Genomic DNA, 25,755 nt, shown 5'->3' on the forward strand with positions numbered 1-25,755 from the left:
GGTTTCTGTGTCATTCGCCAGCTTTGTGCTATCGAGAATAATCAGATCGAACGGAATGACAGGTATTACGTTCTTGAAGGCTACTTAGTTCGTACTTGAAGGAAGGCTAAAGCTGCGCGAAAAAAAAAAAGACGAGGACAACCGAAAGGAGCACCCAACACACCACGAGCGCAGGTGAGCCCATGGTGTGCGCTTGTGGTGTGTTCCTTTCGGTTGTTCTTGTTTTTTTACGCGCAGTTTTAACCTTCCTTCAAGTATCAGACAGTTCCATGCTCATGCACTGAATACCGAATCCTTTACAGACTACTTTAGAAAAACGCTGCCAAGCAGCTTTTTAACACCATTGATATTTATAAATGAAAACTGATAAATATCGACGTTGAAATAAGTATTTTTTACACGTGAGTAGCCCACACCTTGTCAGGTGCCACACCCAGCGAGACGACAATGATCAAGCGTGCTTCCTAATAATTTCTGGTATTTTAAGTACTAAAGCAACTATTTAGCTATGACAGGACGCCATAGTATACAGAAAGCTCCAGATTACTTCTGGCTTTATGGAATAATTTAATGTGCCCCTAAATCTCACAACGCAGGCGCTTGCCATTCCGCCCTTACCGAAACGCAGCCACCGCGACTCAGAATCGCACGCTATAGCTTTCTGCTCAGAAGACAGCGCCGTGTCCTCTGAGACGCCGCGAAGTAGCTTAAGGCACGTGCAGGTTCCAATACAGGTCCGCGGACCTTTCGCATCACCTCCGAGAGTTTACGGCATTTCTGAAGGCTCGTCTGGTCAGTCTCCTTGAGCCACCACCTATCCAACGCTTGTCGTTTTCTCACGCTCCTCAGTCCGTCGAACTCGGCGCCCAGACGGCTGCGCTGTAGACGTCGATGGGCACCCGGTTTAAAAGACGAGTTTCGTTGTGTCCCGAAGTTTCGAGGCTGTTTTGCACCCGGACTCGTCTTTGGGAGGCGGCCGTCATCGTCCTTGAGAGGCCAGACGCGTCGGAGGCTCTGCTGCCAACGGCGGGCCGCTTGCTCGCAGGAGCCCGGTGTTGGCCGGCCGTGGATTGTAGCTGTTATTAATCGCACCGGGGGCGCACCCCGCTGGCCCAAACTTGCCCCGTGGGGCCGCCGGTGGGCACGCGTGGCAGCTCAGCGGGCGTCCAACTAAGCCCGTGCGCTTGTCTCCACATTATAGAAGCTCGTTGCGGCACAAGCTAACAGTTGGTGCGGCTGCGAGTCCTTGACCGTTCGACGTGCAGCGCCTATTTTTCTCTGCGCGACACATCGGCCAAACACGCGACACACGAGCAGGCGAATGGGGAGATGCGCAAGAAACAAGGAAAACGAAAGGGCGAGGCAGGCGACACACAACGCGTGCAAGGTTAAACCACGACTGTGTTGCCTTCGACGAAGTGCAATCTTAGTGTCCATTTCGCAACGTGGGCTCCTTTCCTGGAATCATTTGCGAGCGCGTCGCCGACGTACGGTGCATGCGAGAGGAGATGGTGTCAGAGCGAAGGTGGAAGAAAGTGCTTTCTTAAACCGCCGCTCCTGCTGTTTTTCTCTCTTAGCTGCATTAACATAAGCGGAGACGAAAGAGGAGACGACCACATTCGCGCGCCGCGTCGAGGGGAAAGGTTCCTTGCGAGAGCGTAAATCCCCCCTCTGGCAGAAATTAAGAAACACTCAGCGCACAGACGGAGCCTTTCCTTGGCTCCGGCGGGCGCCTCGTCGACTGGGCGCTGACGGGAGTGAAACTCGTTGGGGGCTTCTCTTTTTCTCCTGGTTTCAATAGCGGCTCTCCACCTCTACGATCGGCCGGCTGCACTGAGTGACTGGCTCAGTAGTCCGCCTGACTCCGTCGGCGGAAACTCCGAAACTCTCCTCGCCTTCGAGTCTACGCGCACACACAGGTGAGCAGCACCCGCGTGACTGGCCCATCCTGAACTACTCCGAGGAGGCCATGTGTCGATAATGGGCCAGGACCAGCGCCGACGTCCATGTTTGATGTGAACGCTCTCTTCCTGTGGCAGGATGGGTATCCGACAGCTGTGTGCTGTCTCCAAATCAAAAAGAAACCAGGGCTATTTTTTTTTTCAAATTTCCATCTGCGGAAGCAGTTTCGCCCTAGAACATATTTGACACCGGCCAGTCAAGGCTTTACTCTGACGTACCAACGCGAATGAGCGCCGAGAGGCAAATACATAACAAGAACGTAAAGGATGGCTTTTAAACAGCATACCAGTAATTTGCTAGAATAGCAGCTTGCGCTTGTTGGATTTCCATCCTGGTGTTGTTGAAAGTCAATGCTTTTGGTGTCGTCTTCTCGTCTCGTGTCCCGTCTACGTTTTGCGCTGTTAACACCAAGACCAGTAATTGAAGCCTGACTGGCTACAATATATCATTTTTCAATGTATTGTGATGGAAGAGTAAATGGTAGTATAGTAGGAGAATAGGTTCTATAAGACAAGCCTCATGAACTCATCACGCAATGCGGGGATGTTATAAGAAATAATTACAGGTCATGCGTAATTTCGCACGTCTCTGCCTCATAGTGAAAGACGTTTAACATTTTTGGGTACAAATTCAGTTCTTCAAACTTATCTTACACTCAGGAGATGCAAAGGTCAAACATATTTATGAAACGCGATGCCAATGTATCAGTAAGTATTTGACTGTCATCTTTCTTGTCTTTAGTAAGTTATTTATGTTCGCTACCTGTTAAAATCGAGGTCTCTTGTGTTTTCAAAAAGAGCAGTGACACCGCTTGGTTTTACCATGCTAGCAGGAAGCTAAAGTAGTATATTATGTTATCATTTTTAAGTTTTCCGTAACGTTTAAAAATCGCCTGTGGCAGATAGCGTTGTTCTTGTCCTTGAGCTGTATTATGCAGAGAGGCGAACATTACGAGCACGAGAAATTGCAACAAATATTCAAATAATGAACAAAAATTGAATAGTTACCTTCTTAGTTCCTATACGGTACATATTTCAATTTACAAATTGTAGCCGGTGAGCTTGCAAGAAGTAGCCACTTTGAACGAATTTCCAGGTTTGCACCAGTTTCGAGATATTATTTCCCAAAGTGTGGGACGAAATACGTGGGCGTTCAAGTTTTTTTTTTTTGTGCTTCTGCCCATTAAAGAGCGTTTTGTTTAAAAAATAAGTGGAACAACAGTGCTTTTTTGCTGTGAGTATGATGGCGCATATCTCTAAACTTGTGTCATTCTAGAAATTCATTCCAAGTGGATATGCCTTGCCAACTCACCGGCTACAATTCGTAAATTGCAATATGTGCCGTAAAGTAATTAACTAAGAAGTTGATTAGTGAATTTTTCAATTAGTTGAACATGTGTTTCGATTTCGCGTGGAAGTAATATCCGCCTTTCTGAATAATCCAGCTCAAGGACCAGAATTATGTTATCTTCAACAAGCGCGATCTAAAAATTCAGGAAAACTGAGAAATTATCACCTCGCAGTGAGCATGCGCCATATGCTGTATCGAGGTATACCGCACCCAAATCCGGAAGTTACTGAAGTTTCTTCACAGTGCGCTGGCGCCATTACGTGCGTGCCTTGTGGATTGCACGCAGGTCTCATTTTGTTGTACATCCAGTCAGTTTAACTGCCAAGGTTTTGTCCGGCAACGCTAGAAGCATAATAAGACGCGATGTATAATAATGGAGACACTTAATGGAATTAACTTTAATTTTAACTTAAATGCCTAACTTTGCACAGAATTGTTGCTTATAGCAGGAAAAAAGTCACAGGCCTACGTGGCACACGCAGCACAGTCGCAGCGTAAGCTGGAGGAGCGGCTCCACAGGAGCTCTATTTTCAGCAGCACGCAGTACAGGGTCTCTGCGACGAAGTCTATTCGCGTCGGCTTCACGAGAACGATCTGAACTGTCGGCCCTGCGTCGACGCCGAGCTGCGGCTTGTGCTGCTCTCTGCACAGCGGTCTGCTGAACCCGACGCTGCCTGATTGCAGACGCACGATTAGCTCTACGATACGCTGCTTCATCAGCGGTTCGTGCCTTGAGGCGCAATAACGTGTACTGAAAGTAAACACAAGTATCCTGACTACATGGTGCACATGTCATATTCCTTGACCCGTAGCACGGTATGCTGCTGTTGATGATGATAATGATAACGATGGCTTGTTGGTATCTCCTTCGAAACGGGGTGATGACAAATAGTCACCTAGCCTGTTTGAGTTAACCAGGTCCAGCTACATGCAGCACGCAAATGATATATGCAAGAGCTACATGTCGGGACAGCTGGTTGAATATAACAAACCTTCAATGCGAAGCTTGTCCGTATCGACGCTACGCGGCGCGCATGTCACGTCGCGTGTCAAATGGCACGATACGATGCTAATGATGATGATGATGGTGATTTACTGGCATCTTTTTTGAAACACAATGGTGACATAGTCACCTAGCCAGCTAGATTTGACAAGTAGCACGATACGATGCTAATGATGATGACTTACTGACATCCCTTATGAAACGCGGCGGTGACATAGTCACCTAGCCAACTTGATTTGAGAAGTGACAAAAAACGATTCTAATGATGATGATGATTTATTGGCATCCCCTTTGAAACGTGGTGGTTGCATAGTCACCTAGCCAGCTTGACTTATTCAGGTACGCAATATTTATTTTTTCTAGCATTCTTGTAACATCTTAAACTTCCTTCCACAAACCTTCGTTAACTGCCTTGTGCGCTACCTATGTATCTTTCTTCTACATGGCGTTCTACTTGGTGTAATAATATGCAACTGTAATGCAAAATGTGCACGTATCGAGCCTACGCGATGCGCATGTCACATCGCATGTCTCCTCGCGCGTTAAGCGCGTTTATAGGGCACCTTTTCGCTGCATGCTAGCAAGCACTGGCGGGGCTTAGCGATAGAGTAGCTGACTTCCACCCAGCGGGCCCGGCTGGGATCCCGTCGGGAACAGGGTATTTTTTCTCATTCCCGGCGATAGCTGCTACGGACACTGAACACCGGCGGCGGAGGCGGACACTATCGCCAACCGAAACGGTTCTTGGAATGAGCCCATAACAGGTTACGCTGTAGAATGAATACATATGATTGCGAATGATTAGCATAACGTTTTCACAAGCTTTATTGCAGCACACAGCGAGAAATTGTGTGCCTCAATTTATACTAGAGAAGTAGAGAGAGACAGAGAAAATAAGAGATAGAGGGTAGAGAGGTCACTAGAAAGATAGCCTTTGCATAGAAGCAGATGAGCTCAATGTAGGGATTACTGACCGAAGGTCTCAGGCTGCTCGTTAGAGCAGAACCAAGTGTCACACTTTCCTGAACATTCAGCAAGCGCCACGCCAAAGGAGTACCAAGACCAGTAATAAACATGATATTTTCAGCCAGGCCTCGGCACGATGTGTATTTTCTCAGTGATCTTCATTTTCAAGGGTTACAAAATATTTTATAATTTCTGAAACAAAACTTATCTGTTTAGGATCTCTCCTAAAGCACAACTGTGGTTAGGAGAAATTAGGAGCATTCATTGTCAAATTGTTTGCTCGATTTGTCACTGAGCGCGTCGTCAACTTTTTGTAAACGTTGTCTATCCAATATAAACAGATTAGTGATGTTTTCTTCTGCATTCGGCTAGAGAAGCTTGTGCAAGCACCTCATGAATAACAAAAAAGGCGTGCGAACGAAAAATAAAAATAAAACATCCGACAAAAAAAAAATGGTCACCAATCCACGCTGTGAAGGTAGTTGGACAGCGAAGCTGTACGCAACCACTAGAACGATTACCCATTGCGACGTAGGTTGAAATTAATCACGCGGCGAAATTCCCATGCACTTTACCAAATTATCAGCCTAGGCCGTTTCGACGGCCTGCGACTTGGCTTGCGCCGCTACTTCGTGCACCTACAAAGAGTGAGCCAGAGATAAGAGAAATTCGCCGCGCATCGTATGCACGCTGCTCTTCAGGAGTCCTCACTATACGTGGCCTTCCTAGAGCACTGCCACAACACAAATCAGCTGCTAGGCGGGTTCTTCTTTTACGTACGAAAGTGTAGTTACGTCACTCCCTGCGTCGTATGCTACAGTCAAGCGGCCGTCGCCGCGGAAGCTTGTGCAACAGTAATCTTTACCTGGAAACGCATGTTAGGCGCGCTACGTGCTTCGCATTGCATCTAGGCGCAGGAGCGCCTTATCATCAATTATGTGGTTTGGGTGCTTGTTTTGAGCTTGTTCTTTATTGAAACGTGTGCTGCTCTGTTTATTGTATGCGTGATTCCAAAGAATGTATAGACTGTTCGCTTCACTTTGCTGAGTGCTTGTAGTCTCTGTATTAAGGGGGTATGAGACATTGCATTTGGGGGTACGAGCCAGAGATGACGATAGTTTCCTGTCGACGTTACTCCACGAAGAAATCCTGGGATCCTAGCCATAGACAGCTTCGCTGTAAGAATACTTGCACATGTAATCCGATACAGATGATAGTAGACTAGGCCGTTAAGATAGCCACCCAATGGTGAGCATTTTACACAGCCACACCCTGATGCCTGCAACAACACGGCGGGTGGAAGTCAACAGTCGTCCCATAATCTCCGTGAGACAGTTCCATATGTTAAGAAGAGTCCCCAAAGTTTGCGAACTGCAGGCAACCGTAATCAAGGGACCCACAAGAATTGCAATAAAAGTTTTTGTTATGCTCGTTTAATGCGTCGATTATCGAGTGCAACCAAACTGAATAATTCAGAGTGCCTAGTCAAGGAATTAATATTTCATGAGTATTACACGTGTTGGTATTAACGCTTGACTTAGTGGTGGTCGATAATTGAGTGAACCATCCCTCTAGCCCCCGTTTCTCTGCAACTACATGCTTCTGCCCTATTTTCTATAGGATCTCTGTTATTATTATCCCTGATATTATTTGCCTCAGTCAACAATTCGCTGATCTGGCCAGCATACCACGTCGTATTTTAGAGCACACTCGGTGAAACTAGAGACGTGGATAAGAGACCAAGACTGTATTAAAATATACAAAACCCGAAGCAGACCTTCATGCTTTTAACCCTACCGGTTCAGAGGCAGAAAGAAAAAAATACGGAGACACGTGGCCGGCCGGTATTTTGCGGCATTCTGGGGATTTTCCAGAACACAATATGTTGGACACGTCCCACGGCTTGCTCGGCTCTATTACGTGTTCTATACGAGGCGGACACAGAGAGAAGTATGGGCATAATGGGCTCCATCACGGCGGTTCCGTTTAAGGGGGCGACGCTACCAGAGAAAACGATCACGTGACAGAAATTATGCCACCGAAAGAACCGCGATAGTGGTTTCCACTGCCCGTTGTAAACAAGATCCGGAGAATGGCGCGAAAAATGGAAGAATGAGGACTCTGGAGCCGCACTCGGCGTCTCACAAACTTTGTCGATCACGACGAATACGAAAGTACTAGACTGCACTGATCATATCTAGATATGTGTGCACGAATGAGGACATACTCTGCATTATCGAAGATTTTAAGTTTTTCTTTAGGACGAGTATCGGCACGTGCGGATATATGCATGGTATAGCTGAACTCGACTATCATGCTTGTTGAACAAAGCATTCGATCCAGTTGGATTCCTGCAGCAGCACCAACACATCTTGTGGTAACTCTGATGTAACCAAATTTCTCGTAGATGAAGTCCCCCTGCAAATCTCGTGACTTCTATCCACCTCCTACCGAGGTGCATAGAAATCACTACACTGCAAATTATTTGTGTTTGGTGCAGTTCGTGTGAAAGGAAAGAATCGTTCGCGATGAAGACTTGTTCAGAATAAAAAACAACCTGTTACTTCACTCACAACTAGAAAATCCCGCAATGTTGTGGAAATTCGGAATGGTGTCATCTAATCAGGGGCCGGTTAATGATTAGGCTGGATATTAAGCCGCCCATTATAACGAACAAACTGTTTTTTTTTTTTTTGTATTTCACGCGATTAGGAGTAGCCATTCCTATAGAATCACCGCGATTTTAAAAAATTGAAAAATGATTCACATATTTAATATTAGGTGAACAGTGCACAATAGAACCGCACCGACAAATAAAGCTTTCCCCACTATACGTATGTCGGTGACTGGATCCAGGGAAGAAATATGTTCCGTTCCGTCTCTGGCCGCTTGGTATCAGCAGTTAGCACCGTTGAGCAAGATGGAAGACAAGCGAGGAGAAGGCAAGACAAGGAGAGAAAGTTTCGAGGCAACTTTGGCTCCGCGTGTTGGTGCGATAAGACCTTGAGGGAGCTCCCCACGACCGAGCGGTTCGCCTATATCCGTGTCGCTTTCCTGTAAAAGGCATCCGCGTGAACGGCTGGCCTCCGCCGCCATGCACGTGTCTCGCACGGCGTTACGCTGTTGACCCTGAAGCTGTGCTGCATTGCGGAAGATCGGCGCTGGTATCAGCGCCGGTGGAGCGTGCCGCGCCCGCTGTGCCGCGCGGAAGACGTGCGTGCTGCATGCTTATCGGGTGAAACTCGAGGATTCCGCCTACTTCCATCGGAAGGGTACGGCGTCTCTTACCGGGGCTGCTGGCTGGCAAAGCTACCGGTGCAATGTCGGTGGGGCGTCTGAGCGCTCCTGCTGTCCCGTTTTCTGCAGGCACCAAGATGCGGACTCTTCTCTTGACCGGCGTCTTGGCCCTGCTTATCCTGGCTGACCCGAGCTGGGCGCAACGGAGGAGAGGTATGCTCATCTCGGTGTACCATCATGCCTTCAGACATCGCCGCGGACCAAATGGCCTCGAGCTATTGTAGACTGTAGCTTTTATCTGCCTCCTCGAATAAACATGGTGAGCAAAATAAGCAGATAGGTTTTATGAGACAATGAAGATAGTCGTGGAGAACAAGCTCGAGTTGTGTTCACCAAGTCAGGACCCTGAACCAGAGTCCTGGCTCGGTATGCACAGGACATAGTACGTTGCCCAAACTATTCTAACTAGTGCTTTCTCGGTTGCTTGCTTCGAAAAATTCTGGTCACGTTCCAAGCCTCTCGCGGGCATTATAGCTCCTCCCTTATTTATGGCTTACTTTGAAGGAAGCTAGGTCCATCACCACTTTCTAAAAAAGTGCATATTTCCTCTCGTGATTGAGCTGTCTTCTCTCCCCTCTTCTTTTTTTCCCGCTGTGTTCTTGTTCTCGTTCTCTAGAGCCCGGTGAATACCGATAAGTGCAAAGCCTTTCGCGCACCGAACGTGGCACTGTCGTGCTTGATGGGATGCAGGACAAGGCGGCAGCCGCGGTCAGTCCCGCAACCAGTCCCGGCCCCAAAGCCAGCAGAGCCAGAGACAGGTAGCCGCGGCCGTGCGCCCCAGCTCAGACTGCCAGACGGCGTCGGGTCAGCCGGGCGTCTGCCAAGCCCTGAGCCACTGCGTGTTCCAGTTCAACGTGATTGAGGACATCGCAAGCTCTAGTTGCGGCGAGGGCATCCATGTCTGCTGTCCTCTCGACACGCCAGCGGCATCGGGACAGAGTGAGTGAGAGAAATGAACAAATTACGTAGTTTTTTGACCAATCTGCGTTTCGCACGTAATATCATGTTCCTCCTATAGCAAATCACACGTACATTCTATTTTTAGGCAAGTTTGTTGTCTACTGTGCAAGTGACCAGAATTGACTGTGAACCATGAAACTGAGCGCGCGTTGCGTCCCCAGAACTGAAAATCTCCTTATCGCTTCCCACTTCGGCGGATTGGGAGCGCCAGAATTTCCACATAGGCCTGACCACACGGTGCAGCAGCAGCTCTATAGTCACCCGCTAAGTAAGCTGTGAACAATCGAAAATGATGACACATCTGACACTAAAATTCAGCGTATAACAGCCTCAAAAAATTAAATTATGGGGTTTTATGTGTCAAAACCACGATCCGATTATGAGCCACGCCGTAGGGGGGGACTCAGGAAATTTGGGCCACCTGGGGTTCTTTAACGTGCACCTAAATGTATGTACACAGGTGTTTTCGTATTTCGCCCCCATCGAAATGCGGCAGCCGTGACCGGGAGTATAACAGCCTGATGCGCAGGGTTGGGCCCTTAGAATGTATGAAAATAAAGGTAATTATTTTTTCATTACTGATCATTGTATATTGTGTTAACCCTTCTAACTTTTTTAAACAGTAGCTCACTGCTCTCTTTTTCTGCGCAGAATTTATATGGCTTTGTTGAACAAAAATTAATTATATTTGGCTTTGATTTTTTTCCCGACTAAGTTACAGATGCTTCAACTTAAAACAATAGCTCACACCTGTCTCATTGATGGTCGTGTCAGTGTAACTGTAGAGCGGAGCTTACAGTGACGACTTAAGATATCTGATTTGAACCCGTTGACATTACTCCCAGTGCTTTTATTGAACCTTATGAGTGAAGTTGTTGGACATTACAAGATTATGAAGATCACACTACCCTGTGTTGAACACGCAGTGGATAAGGTGAACCGATTAGTTCTTTCTCTGTTTATGACTGGACTTGCTTGCTGCACGAAGATTACGAGTATTTGCCAAAGCGAGGCTGAAGCTTATCTTCTATTTCTTTATTTCAGTGGTTTCACAAATTCAATACAAATGTTTGCACACACTGTACAGCTCAATAGCCATTGGTTTATAATGGACCCATTTACAAAAATGCAATGTGCAGTAATATAAGTTAATAAATTGCGTATATGCACAAATAACCACAAAGAGACACTCAGGAACAAAATACACAAAATCTTACATTATAACGTTGATGGAGAGCAGTTAATTAGCAAACGCAAGCTCGCTCTCAAATCCAACTTCATTTTAAAGAGAAAAAAACACTATAATGTGTTCTAGAACTAATACAACGAAAAAACAGTTGACATTCAGATACATATACATAATAAGAGCCGTGCACATGATATGGATATTTTAGACTGAGTGCGCAGATAATTGCAGAAAACAGTACTTTTTTTACCCAGTCTGTTATATTTTACCTTGTTTTATTTCAAATGATACGTTGTTCCAATTTTATACCGATGAATGGAACCAGTCTGCGGTAATATTTATTTCTTGTGGGAGGTCATATAAAAGTTGCCAGCAGTTTCATTCCGTGTTAGACGAGCTGGCATGCGAAGTATTGAGACATGAAACTGATAGCTGATTTTTACCATGTTGTTCACACCATTGACCATATTTAATACACGTAGAATGTGGAACGACAATATTTGCAAATTCACAAAAATCAACTTACTAATTTTATTCCGCTGGAAAACGCTTATCGTACGTACTGTTTTTGTAGGCGTCGAAGAGGTTCAAGTTACGTTCTGAAGGCCTATCCTTAAGACTCAATGTAATATAACAGGTGACAATGAATAAAAGAAAAATGCAAATGCGAAGAATGCTTCAAAATGTCCCTGTGCCTCCAAAAGGGCCTAATGGCAAGATGCTAGCTAAAAGCAAGGAGTTTCTGTATGACATTGTCAACGTAAATGGCTGTTAAAAATAATACCAAGATAAGCATAGAATTAAGTGCGTTCAAGTGGACATTGATTAATGGACTAAGTGATACCATCATTGTTGACGTGTTTTTTTTTTTGATAAGTAATACAAAATTCAGTATTTCTTTTACTCGTGGTTTAATTTATTCACAGTAAATCAATCAAAATCCTTAGCAAGTTACATTTGTGCTTTTTTCTTCTACCTTCTCGATTTTGTTACCTGTGATTATTATAGCAGTGTTAACGGCATACTTTTATAAAGCACGGCTATCCTTGCGTGATAAAACCCCTTTAATCATTAGCAAAGAACGGCTAAACGCTGTGTACTATTTTTTTTTTCTTGCGCAACTATGAGGACACTGTGCAATACGCCGGACGATAACATTAGGTTTTGAAATGGCTCTTACGACGTTTATCACAGCCACTTTTCCTTGTCGAATTCGTAAAACAGAAATAATTGCGGTGCTATAGTATAGCGTACAGTTTCATTAGACTAGAAAAATACAGTCTGAGTACAACCGTAACTTTGCTTACTTATGCAAAATGAGGAGATCTCGGAGCATGATCCTGCGCGACGACTGGCGATTTGCATTTAGCAATAGTTTTTCGCCCACGATCATTACTTTCAGAGACTCGAAAATCACTGCGATTGCCAAAACGAATTCGGCTTTGCTATTTTTGTTGTTGTTTTTGTTGTTGATTAACGCACTGAACCAACTGCCACTATTACGCATATCACAAAGCTTATTTGTTTCACTCTCCTTCTTCCTAATTTCTTACGGCTGTCTTAGTGTCCTGTAGGCATTGATAGCAGGTAATTCATTTCACTTATGTTCATTTTCAGTGAACAATTTTCTTATTCTCTCAGTGGTAATTTTTTTCAATGAAATCGAGAGCATGACATAATCTTGTCGGGTCGGAAGGGAACATGACGAATTCGTGTTAAGAGAGAACTTTCGTTTCTTTCTATGAATCTATGTTCTGCTGAATGCAAAGCGCCCTGCAACGACCACCATCTAGCCATTGCTTCGGGATAGACCTTTGAGCTGTCTGTCGGGGATAAACCACTCGAGGCTGTTAAGCAACAAGCCACTGACGAAAAAAAATGACGTTTTCCCGCACTATACTTGAGGGTCCCCAGCTAAGGGAGGATGTTTATTTCCACTCAGGTCCTGTAAGTCGACCCGTGACTGTGATTGGACGAAGAGTAGCTGTGCCAAAAATCTCAAAAGATGATTTAGACATCGCTGGAAGAGCCAGTCTGAGTGTCGTCCGTGGAATCGAAGACACCGAGAGAGCTTTGCTGAACGACGGTAGGTAGAGAATACCACGTTTCGCTCTGGGTTACAGCATTTGCAGATCACCTGGAGACTCGCTCACTAGCGCATTTATTTTCACCTGTGCCACAAGTTAGCCGCTGCTCAGTAGCTGCTGTGATTGTTCGCACACTGGTCGCGCACATGTATGTCCGTCTCATTTTTATTATCCGTTGCGTGAAATGTTCAGCGCAGTAAACAAAACGATGTCATGCCAACTAGCCCCGGTTAGAACCTTAGTGAAAGCTGGGAAATGCATTCAAAAGTGAATTTGGTTGTCAATTATGATTGTGACAGGCTTGTATACTTTGTGCGTGATCACTGACGTTACACGTAGTGCGAAAATTGCTGAGAAAACAGACATTAAATATCTTTATTTTTATTTTTATTTTATTCGTGTGAATGTCATACTGGGGGACCAAAAAAAAAAAAGGAAGATTTTTTGCTAAGCTGACTTGCCTGCTATATGTATAGCAGGCAAATGAGTTATAATGCTGACACATTTCTTTTGCATTTACCGCTAAATTGCCCCTGATTTATTGTAGTGAAGTAGCAAGTTGGTCGCCAATGGAACAATACCCCCGACTGAGCGCTGTGCAAATACACAGTTATGCAGATAGTGCGGGAAGAGTCAGGGTAAAGAGTGCTTAGATATAGCAGAGCAACTTGCTTATAACTAAGGGAAATAGATTGAAAACGGAAGAAAAAACAAGAAGCCAACGGCGAAATTACAACCCATAATTTCTGCGCGTCGTTTGGACGTTCCGACAATTCAGCTACAGCGGCGAAAATTGAGTTGTAGTAGAAGTTGAAGTGTGGTAGTAATTGAAGGGTAGTCGGCGGCTGGTTTGCGGGATGATGAAGCCACGCTTGCGATCGTGGAATCGCATCCGCCAGTAGCACGCAATCCGACGCAGATGGTCGCGCAGTCGCTCAGGCGGGACAAGGAGCGACCCTCGACTAGACGAGTACCTCGAATAAAGTGAAGTGAGACAACGCGCGCCTGGCGCTCCTCCTCCCCCCCCCCCTTCCCCTATCTAAATACGAGGACTGCCTCCCACCCACCGCCCTACAAAAAATTGCTGGCTACGCCACTACGTTGAATGCGCATGTTGTGAAGAATGCTCAGAGTGTTTTTTAAGGTGTGACGGAGAAGGTATATGTTGCCACGTCGAGATACAAAAAGCACGTCACATTTATTCTCGTGACTTACGCACTCGCTGCAACTCGCGCTGCCTTGACGCACTTCGTCGTGCGCCGCCACAGAGGCACTTCTAGAGGTTGCGGAGCATCTACATATGCAAATCACATGTTCCAAGTCCTCTTATACTATGCCTGTGGGTCACACGTGTGCGCAGAATAGCTTATTTTCCTATAAGTCATCCGTGTATGCTACATTCAAACGAAGACGATGTAGGCATGTTCGGCTGCGCCAATCAAGACCACGTGGCATGTAGAAGTAAGTTGGGGTCAAAAGGACACGTGGGACCCGCATTTTCGCCCATCGTCACACCATGGGCTACGTTGCAAGCACCACTTAATCACTAACACAACAGTCACTTCAGAACTGTGTTAAAACCAGTCCGGAGGAGCTACTGTAACGCAGTACGCTAAGGTCTGACGTTACCGACTTTGCCCCAGCGGGCGGGCACCATTTAAGTACAACAATGGCTCATCCTAGAGGCCAGTTCGTGTCTCTCCGCAGCCGCGATCTCTTCAAGGATTGAATAGCGGCCTGTGTGAAACTGAAGATCACCCACTCCCGATGACAGGCAGCTTAAAAGGCTGCCAGCAGTGTAGCCAGCTCAGTAGCTGTGGCAGATGCCTTGTGAATGAACATTTGCGAGAATGAAGCCTTTATTGACAGGCTCCAAGTGCTTATGGACGACGATACAGGCATGACAAATCCGTGGGTGTAAATACATCAACGAGTAGCGCGGGATCTGCAAGACTTGCGTAAGTGCAAAATATTGTAGAGCTGGCGAAGGTATGTCAACTTTCCTCTTATTACCAGGCACTGCAGATAGATATACAGTGGGTACTTACCTGCACCTTATATGCAGAAGCTGACCTTGAAACTTTTAGCCAGCAGCGCTCAGGGAAAAGGCGGGGATGGGAAGCACCCTCGATCTCGTTTGCTTTCCGACAACGATAAGTCGAACGGGGTCTTAGAAGCGGGCAAGTGAGTAGCATACATGTGGCAAACATGATCATGTGTAGATAGCATGTGTGGAATATTAGGATTGTCATATCAAGACATAGAAGAAGGAAAAAACAGAGAAAATTAACTGAATGTCCTTCTATTTTCACGTGCTTTAAACGGCAGAGACGATTTACAAAAAATATATATATATCCAGGTTCCTAATTGCGAACTCTGTCTGGCTTCAGGCCTTTTCGCAAAGCGACATACGACCGCGTCCCTGCATGCTGCCTTCTTCGGTTCCAAGCCAATCGTCCAGTCTCTCGGCAGGGACGGTCTCATCGGCTTGGAAGCCACGCGGGAGCTCGCTCGCAGGTACGTTCCCCCACATGACTGCAGCTGATGTAGTTTTCAGCTATAAGACGTCAGCCGAAAGCGTAAGAGACACTCTGGTTCCCTTTTGCCGGGAGGGAGTGCTCGAAAAGTGGTTATAAGAACGATCTCATCAGTGCAAGAAGATGGCAGAAAAGAGAATGTATTGTGAGCACGTATTTCGCAGGTTGCCGAAAATAAGACGTATATGTATGTCACTGCTGATCTCTCGATTTAAAAATGACGCAGACGATGAAAGATACATTGGCTAAAAATTTGCTCGATCGCCAACACCATTCTTCAAAGTCATGCCTGTGTTAGCCCCCTATCGAGGACAACAAGAGACAATGCACAATGTAACAACTCTTCTGACATTGCAATGGCGACCTGCTGGGCCGATACCTACAGGTTCAGTACTCCATCGCACATCTCTGTTGCTACACTGCGCTCTCGTTACGGCTTTCAGATGCTGCGCCACTGCCTCCCTGCACTTATTCGTAGTATTGAGAGCAGTGGTTTATCTTTGTTATCCTCTGCCAGATCTGATTTAGCCAACTTTTTATATTATAGTTACTCGAACAGCTATACCGATGCGTCTTTTATTGCAGTTTCAGTGTGTTGCGCTTTTTTATTCTTGTATAGTTGAATTTTCTATTGGGTGATGCGTTTCTCGTGCCTCTGCTGTGTTGCCGCATTTGCCGGCGAGAAATGCAGTGTTCAGGAGCTCGTCGATGTCTGTTGAGCTTTTTCTCCCTATACACCTCCAATCTTCTGAGCAGTAATTTAAATATTTAGTTAGGGATTAATTAATGAGCTAGCAAATAATCAATTAAATAAATAAATGTCGTCATCGTTATTGCCCCGCAAGAAAAAAACACTAAACCAGCCTGTAGCTGCGCATTAAGCCTTTGCAACCCTCTCAACGCTCGTTCAACGGCGGGATAAGACAACTGTCAAAGGAGAATGTCTCAACTTGTCTTTGTAGGCTTGAAAAGCCTAAAAAAGTTGTCAGATTAAATTCTTTTTGTAGTTTTTATAGAGTGATGCTGTTCTCTTGTTAATAACTAAAAATAACATAGCCTCGGCTAGACGTTGTCAGAAGCTATGATGTTACGGGAAGTTGATTCGGGAACTCGAAGGTAGTGGCCCTGCCTGTCTTGCACTTGTAGTTCACTGTCGGTAAAGGAAAGTTTTCTTTAGCGTGGCACAGCGGCTTTCTCTTATTGTATTGTAGTATATGGAGCTCTGAGAATATATATCATCAGCAAACCTTTAAACACCCGCAAATGAAAACCGACTGCAACGCGCACATACGAGGGCAAATCAGAAAGTGTTTGCACCTATAAAAATAGGTCCAAACACCCAAATCACCCAAAATAAGGTACATACAGTTAATTACATATATACGTACTATTGCACGTATCTTGCACTATTTTTCCACATAGTCCTCACACCGGTTCAGAAATTTTTCCAATCGCAGCACTAAATTTGTCCTATCGCGGTCGTCAATCAGCGACGCACGCGGCCTCCTCGAACGCTCGTTGTCATGCAAGCTTTCACGGCCTTTTGCGAACTCACAACACCACCTCCTCACACTTCTCGAAGCGAGACACATTTCCCAATACGTGGGCTCCATTTCCCTGTGGATTTCGGTGGGCGTTCGTCCCTTGCTCCATAGAAAACGAATCGTTGCTCGTACGCCGTGGACGTGTGAAGCACAACCGCCATCTTCAACAGCTGACAGCAGCGCCGTGCCGAGGAGATATCGGCAGATAAGGCCAGGCCGGTCCAAGAAAGGTCCACTGCTAGGAATGGATATGTTGACTTCGCATTTACAGCTGTAATTTGGCTAAAAAACATAGGGGCAAGGAGTTTCTGATTCGCCCTCGGTATGTTTCTACGCTCGTCGATATTTGTCGCATGTGCGGGTGTGTGGCGACGAGTGGTATATTTTCACTGACAGCTGCAATATGAAGGTGTATCGCAGTGAGAAGTTATTGCAGGCAAAGGGGTCTTTGTATCTACCTTTTTTTTTCTTCTGTTCAATTTATACTCACGGCGCACGCAGAGCGGGCGCAGTTGATGCCGCCGTGATCATTCGCCTAATATACGTATTCCTACAAAGCAAATGTTGCAACTCCTAGCATTCGATGATAAATGCTAAACGCACTGGCAGAAATTTTTTTTAATGCGAACAACGGACCCAATTTTAAATTGTTGGCAAGCACGGAAGTATTTCTGCAGCAGCCTACCATCCAATATACTATTCCTCATGCATGGATGTCGCACACCATCGAGCGAAAGGAAGACGCCTGACGCGCACAGGTATACTTCTATAGGTACACTTGCACACATCAAGGCAAGTTGCACTTTTTTTTCTTTTGTACAAGAGCGTTGGGAGGAGTTGTAGAAATTTTCTGCGGGCGTGAACTCACAGTTGTATTTTTCCTATTTGAAAGGATAGATAGAAATAATACATAACGGCAGCATGTCTTTTTTTTGTCATAAATAAACTCTTCCATTAATCACAAATGCTGTCTCGTATAAGCGTGCATTCTCTCAGCGACGTAGCCGAATAAATTATAGTCAAGTAAGATAAACAAGCAGAATTAAAGTAAGTAAATTAATTGTAACTAACGTGAACTGAATTCTTCGCTTCAGTTCTACAACACTAACCACGTCAGAAAGAAAAAAAAAAGTCAGTGATATTTACGGCAGTCTTTACGTCAATACTGTCTTGGCGCATACACGGTGCTTGCTCGAGCATGCGCGAGATCGTCGCCTTCCAAGATATTTTGCACTCGCAGATTCAACCTGGACTCGACACAGGGTCGAGACGGTCTTCAGAGGTTCAATTTCCAGAACACGGTGATCGCCGATGCTTGCCCAAAGATCCCTCGCTGCCCATCTACAAAATACCGTTCCCCCGATGGTCTCTGCAACAATCTGCAAAACCGCGAGTGGGGCAAGTCGCTGACTGCCTTTGAGAGGTTCATGCCGCCCAACTATGCCGACGGTAAGCAAGCACTATAAAAGCAACAAAAAAAAAGCAATTGAATATAGCTTTCTGTGAAATACCATTTTTTGTTATTTCATTACTGAATATGCTGAAGTAACATTTCTTACAAGGCTGGTGTTCTATGTCGCCTCATATGAGAAGCACGGTTAAATTAAGTGATAAGATTAAGTGCGGGCATAGAATGCACGGTTGATGGCAGAATGGGAGTAATCAAAGATTACTGGAAGAGACCTTTGCCCCGCAGTGAGCTTTGAATGGGATGATGATGAATACATCAGAAGCATGAAAGGGATGCATCAATATACTGCCACGACAGTTCGTTCAAACTTCTATGTCTCGTTCGGCAGAAGCGGAAAACGGGACACACATCACTCAGCCCGCGAACTAAGAACTGTTGATTTCTGAAAGCCTCAATAGTTTTAAGTTGTTCGCTCTCTGTGTGATGTTTGCCTAATTAGGTCACTCTTTCTTCGTTCTGTGCTGTTAAGCAGCGCGTTTATATTGAACAAAGTATAACCAACAGGGCCCAATTCGTAACCTTGTTAGCTTACGTGTTTGTCCTCCACTGCCACCATTGCAGGGCTCACGCTTCCGCGAGTCAGCGTCGATGGAAGCCCGCTTCCCAACCCGAGAAAGATCTCCGTCGCGGCGGACCCTGACGCTGATTTCCCCAACGAAAGGAACACACTCATGCTCATGCAGTTCGCCCAGTTTGTCGACCACGACCTCACTCTGACTGGAGTGTCCCGGTGTGAGTCCACGGTGAACTTTCTTGTTATAGCGTGTGTCTGGTTTTACTCCGAACAGAAACCTGCTAGAGAGCGTCTTTGACAAAAAAATGTTTATCAACAAATAATGAACCAAGGAGTGCCTTGAAGTAAGATGAAAATCACAGCGTACCAATAAGTTCCCCACCCCGACACATCCCTGTCTGCGCTCAGGTACACGTTTGGCTGAGTTGCACTACCCAGCTGGATTTTATAAGGGACAACTCTATTTCACAGAAAGTTCATTTTTGCTTGTCGGTTTATTTCCGCCCAAAATTTACGTAGCGCTTCAGATGGGCGATGAACGTATACAAGAGGGCCTCGAAGGGAGGCATTCCCATCGATTCAAATGTCATTCTAGTTATCTAGTGCATCGCGAAGGAAACCTTCCTCAGTGTTGCCATTTACTCTTGCGAGGATTTCATAAAATTAACATTATAAATCGACTATATTCCACCTGGTTACCCGCCGTGGTTGCTCAGTGGCTATGGTGTTAGGCTGCTGAGCACGAGGTTGCGGGATCGAATCCCGGCCCCGGCGGCCGCATTTAGATGGGGGCGAAATGCGAAAACACCCGTGTACTTAGATTTAGGTGCACGTTAGAGAACCCCAGGTGGTCGAAATTTCCGGAGTCCCCCACTACGGCGTGCCTCATAATCAGAAAGTGGTTTTGGCACGTAAAACCCCATAATAAAAAAAAATTCCACATGGTTCTTTAGTGTGCCCACTGAGAATCCACCAGGAAATGTACATGAGAAATAAGGTCGTGTGCGGTAAAGAGGACCCTTGAAAGGAACGAAATTATTAGTTACTCTGGTAGTCATGCCACAAATGCTCAGAAAAGCACCTCTAAGTCGTGCAATTTTATTTGACGTGACATTTGTTTTCCCACACGGTAAAGTTAATTCTTATTCAATAATTTTCAAAGAAAGTTCTACGTGTCAAATAAAAAATTTGCGTGAAGTGTTTTATGAATTAACAGTCATTTCCTTGCAATGTCTAGATTATGAATGGAGAGCACTAAACTAAATATTGTCGTCCTCAGTTACAAAGTTTCCCTTAAAACAATACTCATAATCAGCTTCAATCCGACATACTTGTAAGCCCACGAAAAATTAAAGCAAATGTTCGTTCGGAACGCGCTTAACATGACACCGCCTCCGCTAACAGCGCACTTCTGTCGCGCTGTTCTTAAATTTTATAAAGTTACGCAGGAAAGCCGGATAGAACGTGTCTCGTTCAGAAATATTGCTTCGCTGAGTTTCAGCGGTCCCATCCCACTTGTCTGGAGAGCGTCAGCGATGTGCTTATAGAAGGGCGTTTGCGTCGTCCGTCGTAGGTGGCTGGATAAAGTGCGTTGAATATGCGTCACCATACGGCCTGGTTGCCGATACTTGTGCGTCTCGCAAGCAATTGGCTTTCAATGCTGCTTTCTAATGACAACACCGTCCCCCGTGCGGCCAGCCTGAGTAGTTGCCGGGATACGAAATTTCGATTAGACTATCCTCACGGCGCGACCTATAGCCACCTACAGACCACTACAGTGGTTGCGTTCGACGTAGAGGGCAGCACGACTCGGCGATGGCCACGATGGCCTGCCGACAAGCCACCCGCTTGCTGCATGCAGAAGTAAATTCCATCGGACGGCGCCAGCGCACGCTGCGGCACGCCGCTCCCACGCTGTAGACAAATATGCCAGGGGTTTGTTTACTCTATTGACTCGGGAGCTGGACACGTATCGCGCGAAAGAGGTGTAAGGTGAGCCATTGGTCGATGCAACACTCAGTCTTCTTCATCTTTGTTTCCCCCTTCCCCATTCCCCCGGTGTAGGGTAGCCAACCGGACGTCTTCTTCAATAATCAAAACTGCAGCACGCAAATTCAGATGGCGTAATTCTGGTAACGCTCGTCGGGCTCTCTCAAGGGACGACGAAACTAACGCAAAACAACAAGCGTAATACAATGAAATCATCACCATATCCATATCCAGATTGCGAGACCCTATCATGCAAAAATTCCAGATGTCAACCGGCCGTTTTCGGGAACGACCGGCTGGTCCTTTTATGATAGGGTCTACACGCCCGGTAGCTTAACAAAGGCAGAACGTGCTCCGAGGTCGAGTATAACGCAACATGTCACAATCCAAGCAGCTACAATCACTGTTCTGCATGCAAGTATTATGACACATTATTTGGCTTACGAAGATGCCATATATACTTATACGCATAAGCTTTTGCTAAAGGTATGCTATAGACAAGTATAAGCTTGACTAGACCTGGCGGTAATGGGCACAAATGGAAATACTGGTTTTACTGTAAAAGTTGCTTTGCATTTTGTCTATCACACTATACTGGCCTTGAGCAGTAGTCGAACGAGGAAGGTCGCTTTAAGTCAACGTTTCGGCAGGGGAGCTTGTCTTCGTTAGGGCAGCAACTGCTTTTCTTAGTAGCGTTTTTAAGTACGCGTAGCTCAATTTCCCGGGCACTCATAGGAGAGGAACCTCCTCATCTATGAGGGGTCGGGGGAAGTGAGCTATGCGTACATTAACGGGTTTCTAAGGAAAGCGGTTCCTGCCCTGATGAAGACAAGTTCCCCTTGTCGAAACGCTGACTTAAAGCGACGTTCCTCGTTCGACTAGTGATCATCACTGCAAGTTTCCACCTTTCTTTCAACTTCTGTCTTGTTTGGATACTGGCCTTTGTAACACAGGCCGTTGAAACGTTGTGGTGCTATACGGAACGCTGAAAAGACCGATTCGTCGATCGAACCACCGCATTTGCTCTGTAGCAGCAAGCTTTTATGCGTCTGGCATAATGACGAACACTCTGCGCAGTCCGCAACGGTTCGGCCATCACTTGCTGCGACGAGGAGCTGATCTCGAACCCGACCAAGCGACACCACGCCTGCATGCCTATCGAGCTGCCCGCCGATGACCACTTCTACGCTCAGTTCCAGCTGCGATGCCTCGAGTTTGTGCGTTCTGTGCCAGCACCAAGGCCCAAGTGCACGTTTGGTGAGCACGAGTTCCCGCTTCTTCCTGTGGCCGCCCGCGGAATGTTGCGACAACAAAGAATAGTGCCGCCGTTATATCACCGCGGGCAACGTAACTGTCGCTCTTAAGGCGGACGCCTCAATAGCACGATCTATCTCCCAAGTACTGATCAAGCATTAAGCTTCGTTTGCTCGTGGCCGATAGCCAAATGAGTTCTACTGAAATACGCGGAGTGAAGGCGATTTACGAAGGCGTCGTCATCCGCTTAACAGTAAGGCATAGGAGACTCGTATAGGCTGCTTCATATTCTTTATTTTCTAGTTTTAAACTATGTATATATGCGATAAATCACAAGGAATTGTGAAGAGAATTGTCCTCATATAGCCTACCCCTATCCACCCAGCGTGACAGTGGTCAACGTTGGCGGCCCAAATATGATTAAATAAAAGCATTACAGCAACTTATTGCTGCAATGTACGCAGAACTTCTATTGTGTTTGAGCAATCGTGAACAAATTAAAGGAAACAAAGTATGCATGGTCAAATTATGTTTCTGTACTACGAATATCCTTGCATAATTGGCATGGCAAAAAGCAGAAAAGCTAGAGGTTCACGTTCAATTACGATCCTCCTTGTATTTTTTACTGACACGAGTAAAGACAGACGTTGCCACGCGAACACGACACCGGTCGCACCTTAGCTCATGAATAGTAATCCCTCTTCTTTTGCCAAAATGTTATTCTTGTTGGCGTGTAGATTGATTGTATGACCGCATAATACAAATATATTTCTTATATTTGCTTATTAACAGTACTTATGGAGTCTTAGACAAAAGCTTGACCAAAATAAATGCTTGTATTAAGTGCTTTTGCTTCGTGTGTTGCGAGAGACGAGTTTGTTGTTTTCGTTTGCCTTGATTGCGGTATAGGGCCTTTTTAACGTATTTATTGTATCCATTATTTAGTAGACGTCAGTTACGTTTATGTTCATTATGAATGATGACATCACTGGCGCTTCGCGCCGCGGAGTCAGGATCCAACCAGGAGGCCAGCTCCCCCAATTACGTCCTTCATAGTAGGCAACAACAGTGTGTTGCTTTCGAATCTCATTTATATCCCTCTATTTCAACAAAGAACAAAGATAGAAAGCAAGAAAGAAAAAGAAAGAGAATACGGGGAATGAACTTATTTTTAGGCGCCCTTGATTGCTGCTTCAGGCCCTGAATTAACAAAGCTTTTCATTCCTATGCATTGTTTGCAATTCAGCCGATTTCGATAATAATATGTTGAACATCACGCTTCGCTGGCATCTGCTCTTGCGAGAACATTTCTAGCTTACGAATTCTTTTTTTATTACGAGCGGAAGAATTTTGATGAAATCTCAGTATTTTTTTTTTACCTCAGTGTTGTTTTGAAGTTAACTGTCGAAATTAATGCTATATATATAAGAAGTTACATTAACCCGATAAAAACAAAAGGAGAATCAAGCAGAACCCTGACGCAAATTTCAAACCACGCGAAATTTACGTTGAACGATAGCAGTTGTACAGTTCAGCACAGTTAAGACTGTTTACGTACGTGACCGTTCGCGTAAGGTATTTAACGATCCTAAATCTAATTACTCACAGCATTAGAGCCATTATGTCGGCGTCACCGGCGCGCTTCCCACAATTGATGACCCCTAATTGTATAACATAAAGGCGCCGTCAGTAGTACAGGGCTAGATATGGGGAAACATTAGGAGGCAATAAGGAACGCTGGCAACACAGCACCGAATCCACCGCGGTATAGCAGCTCAGTGGCTACGGCGTTGCACAGCTGAGCTCGAGGTCGCGGATTCGATGCCGGCCGCGCTGGTCGCATTGTTGATGGGGAGAAAAGCGCCCGTGCATTTGTATTTAGACGCGTGTTTAAGAACCCCAAGCTTTGGCACGTGAAAAACCCTGAATTTATTTATCTGTAAACTCTCCATTCACTTTAATAAATGCTCGAACTTGATGTTGCTGCGCACGTTCGCCAGTGCAGTCATGCTTTGCCCATATGCCGCTTGCGAGGCAATAGTAATATCGCGGGAATTCGTACCAATGACGAATTCGTATTTATTTATTTATTTATTTATTTATTTATTTATTTATTTATTTATTTATTTATTCATTCATTCATTTATTCTGCAAGCCCCTTTCTGGGAATTTTAGCAGGGTAGTTTACAAGATGCGATTGTCAACAAAATTTGCACAGGCATTCAAGCAGTACAGGTTTCACGTAAAGCTGATAACGCGACAAAATATGCAATGCATTCACTCTAAACTCTATACAAACCATGATAGCGTTGGGGTCAACACAGAATGATTAGTTAGGTTATTCCACTCGGTAACAGTTCTCGGAAAAAAGGAATATTAAAAACAGTTGCTTCTAGTAGTTAATGGCGTTATTGATAGATTATGACGTTGCCCAGCGGCGTATCCAGGTGATAAATGAATCTTTCGGTCGTGTCGACCTTATAATGCCCTTTAATTAATTGATGAAGAAACTTCAAACGTGAATAGCGGTTTCTCGGGCTTAAGGTTTGTAGATTGGCTTTAGACAATAGACCATGTTATTGATGTGCTGCCGAAACTATTAAAAACAAAATGAACAGCCTTTTTTTTTTTGCACTCTTTCCAGTTTGTCAATATTCGTTTTGTCTATGGGTCCCGAATAATCGCAGCATAATGAATTGTTAGCGGTATAACTGTCTTGTATGCCAGCAGAAGGACTTGAGGCGTATAGACCATAAGAACTCCTCCAATGAAGTGCAGCTTTCGGCACGCATTACTGGTTATAAGATCGATACGATTAGTCCAATTTAAATCCAAGTAATCAAAAACCTAAATCCTTATACTCTGTAACTCCGTGACAGAATAGACAAAGATAACAGGGTTCTTCTTTTTCGTAATTTTAATAAAGACTGTTTTGTTAAAGTTAATATACATTTGCCAGGCTTCACACCATGCACAAACTTTCTGAGAGGCCTGCTTTAGTATTACTTGATCGCAGAATTTTTGTCACTGGATTGCAGCCGACAGTCATCAGCCAAAAGTTATATGATAACGGGTATATAGCGTACAATGTCATTAATAAATTTTAAGAAAAGTAATAGCCCAAGCACAGAGCCTTGTGGGACGCTTGAGTCAACTGAAAATCGGCTTGACGGATGATCTTTGAAAACGACAGATTGCTGTCTATTGCTAAGATAAACGTTCGGCCAAGTTAAAAGTTGTCTGTTCTGTAGTGCATTTTCTAGTTTAAAAACTAATTTTTATGCGAAACCTTCTCGAAAGGCTTTTCGAAGCCCATAAATATTGCATCAATTTGGGGTCCATTATTTATTGAGTTGGCAAAATCATGCAGTGTTTCCAAAAGCTGCGTGTAAGTTGAGAACCTTCTTCTGGATCCACGGCGATATTCAGTTAATATTTTATGTTTTTTTCTAGACACTCCCATATATGGCTATGAACGATGTGCTCGAGTAGTATACAAACAGTTGACGTTATTGAGATAGGAAGGCAGTGAGCAATGCATTTCTTCGTTCCACTTTTATGAAGGGGTTTTAATCTAGCAGTCCCCCAGTCACTCAGTACTTGGCCTTCTGGCAACAACATCGCAAATGAAGCA

At 45.1% G+C, this 25,755-nt stretch overlaps 1 protein-coding gene across 3 annotated transcripts in view; it reads left to right on the plus strand.

Moving 5' to 3' along the window:
• The first annotated feature begins 1,668 nt into the window (after positions 1-1,668).
• LOC126548095 (salivary peroxidase/catechol oxidase-like) overlaps positions 1,669-25,755 on the plus strand; it is a 49,330-nt gene continuing 25,243 nt past the window's right edge. Inside the window, exons 1-8 of one of the 3 annotated variants that reach the window (XM_050196200.3) lie at positions 1,669-1,919; positions 8,648-8,731; positions 9,269-9,517; positions 12,667-12,810; positions 15,203-15,329; positions 18,134-18,342; positions 18,926-19,096; positions 21,945-22,124. In XM_050196200.3, coding sequence (XP_050052157.1) covers positions 8,656-8,731; positions 9,269-9,517; positions 12,667-12,810; positions 15,203-15,329; positions 18,134-18,342; positions 18,926-19,096; positions 21,945-22,124 — 1,156 coding nt within the window. In that variant the 5' untranslated portion in view covers positions 1,669-1,919; positions 8,648-8,655. The other 2 variants (XM_050196201.3, XM_050196202.3) reach the window with 2 other exon arrangements.

Source organism: Dermacentor andersoni, chromosome 1 (assembly GCF_023375885.2).
Source record: "Dermacentor andersoni chromosome 1, qqDerAnde1_hic_scaffold, whole genome shotgun sequence".
Classification (NCBI taxonomy): Eukaryota; Metazoa; Arthropoda; class Arachnida; order Ixodida; family Ixodidae; genus Dermacentor; species Dermacentor andersoni.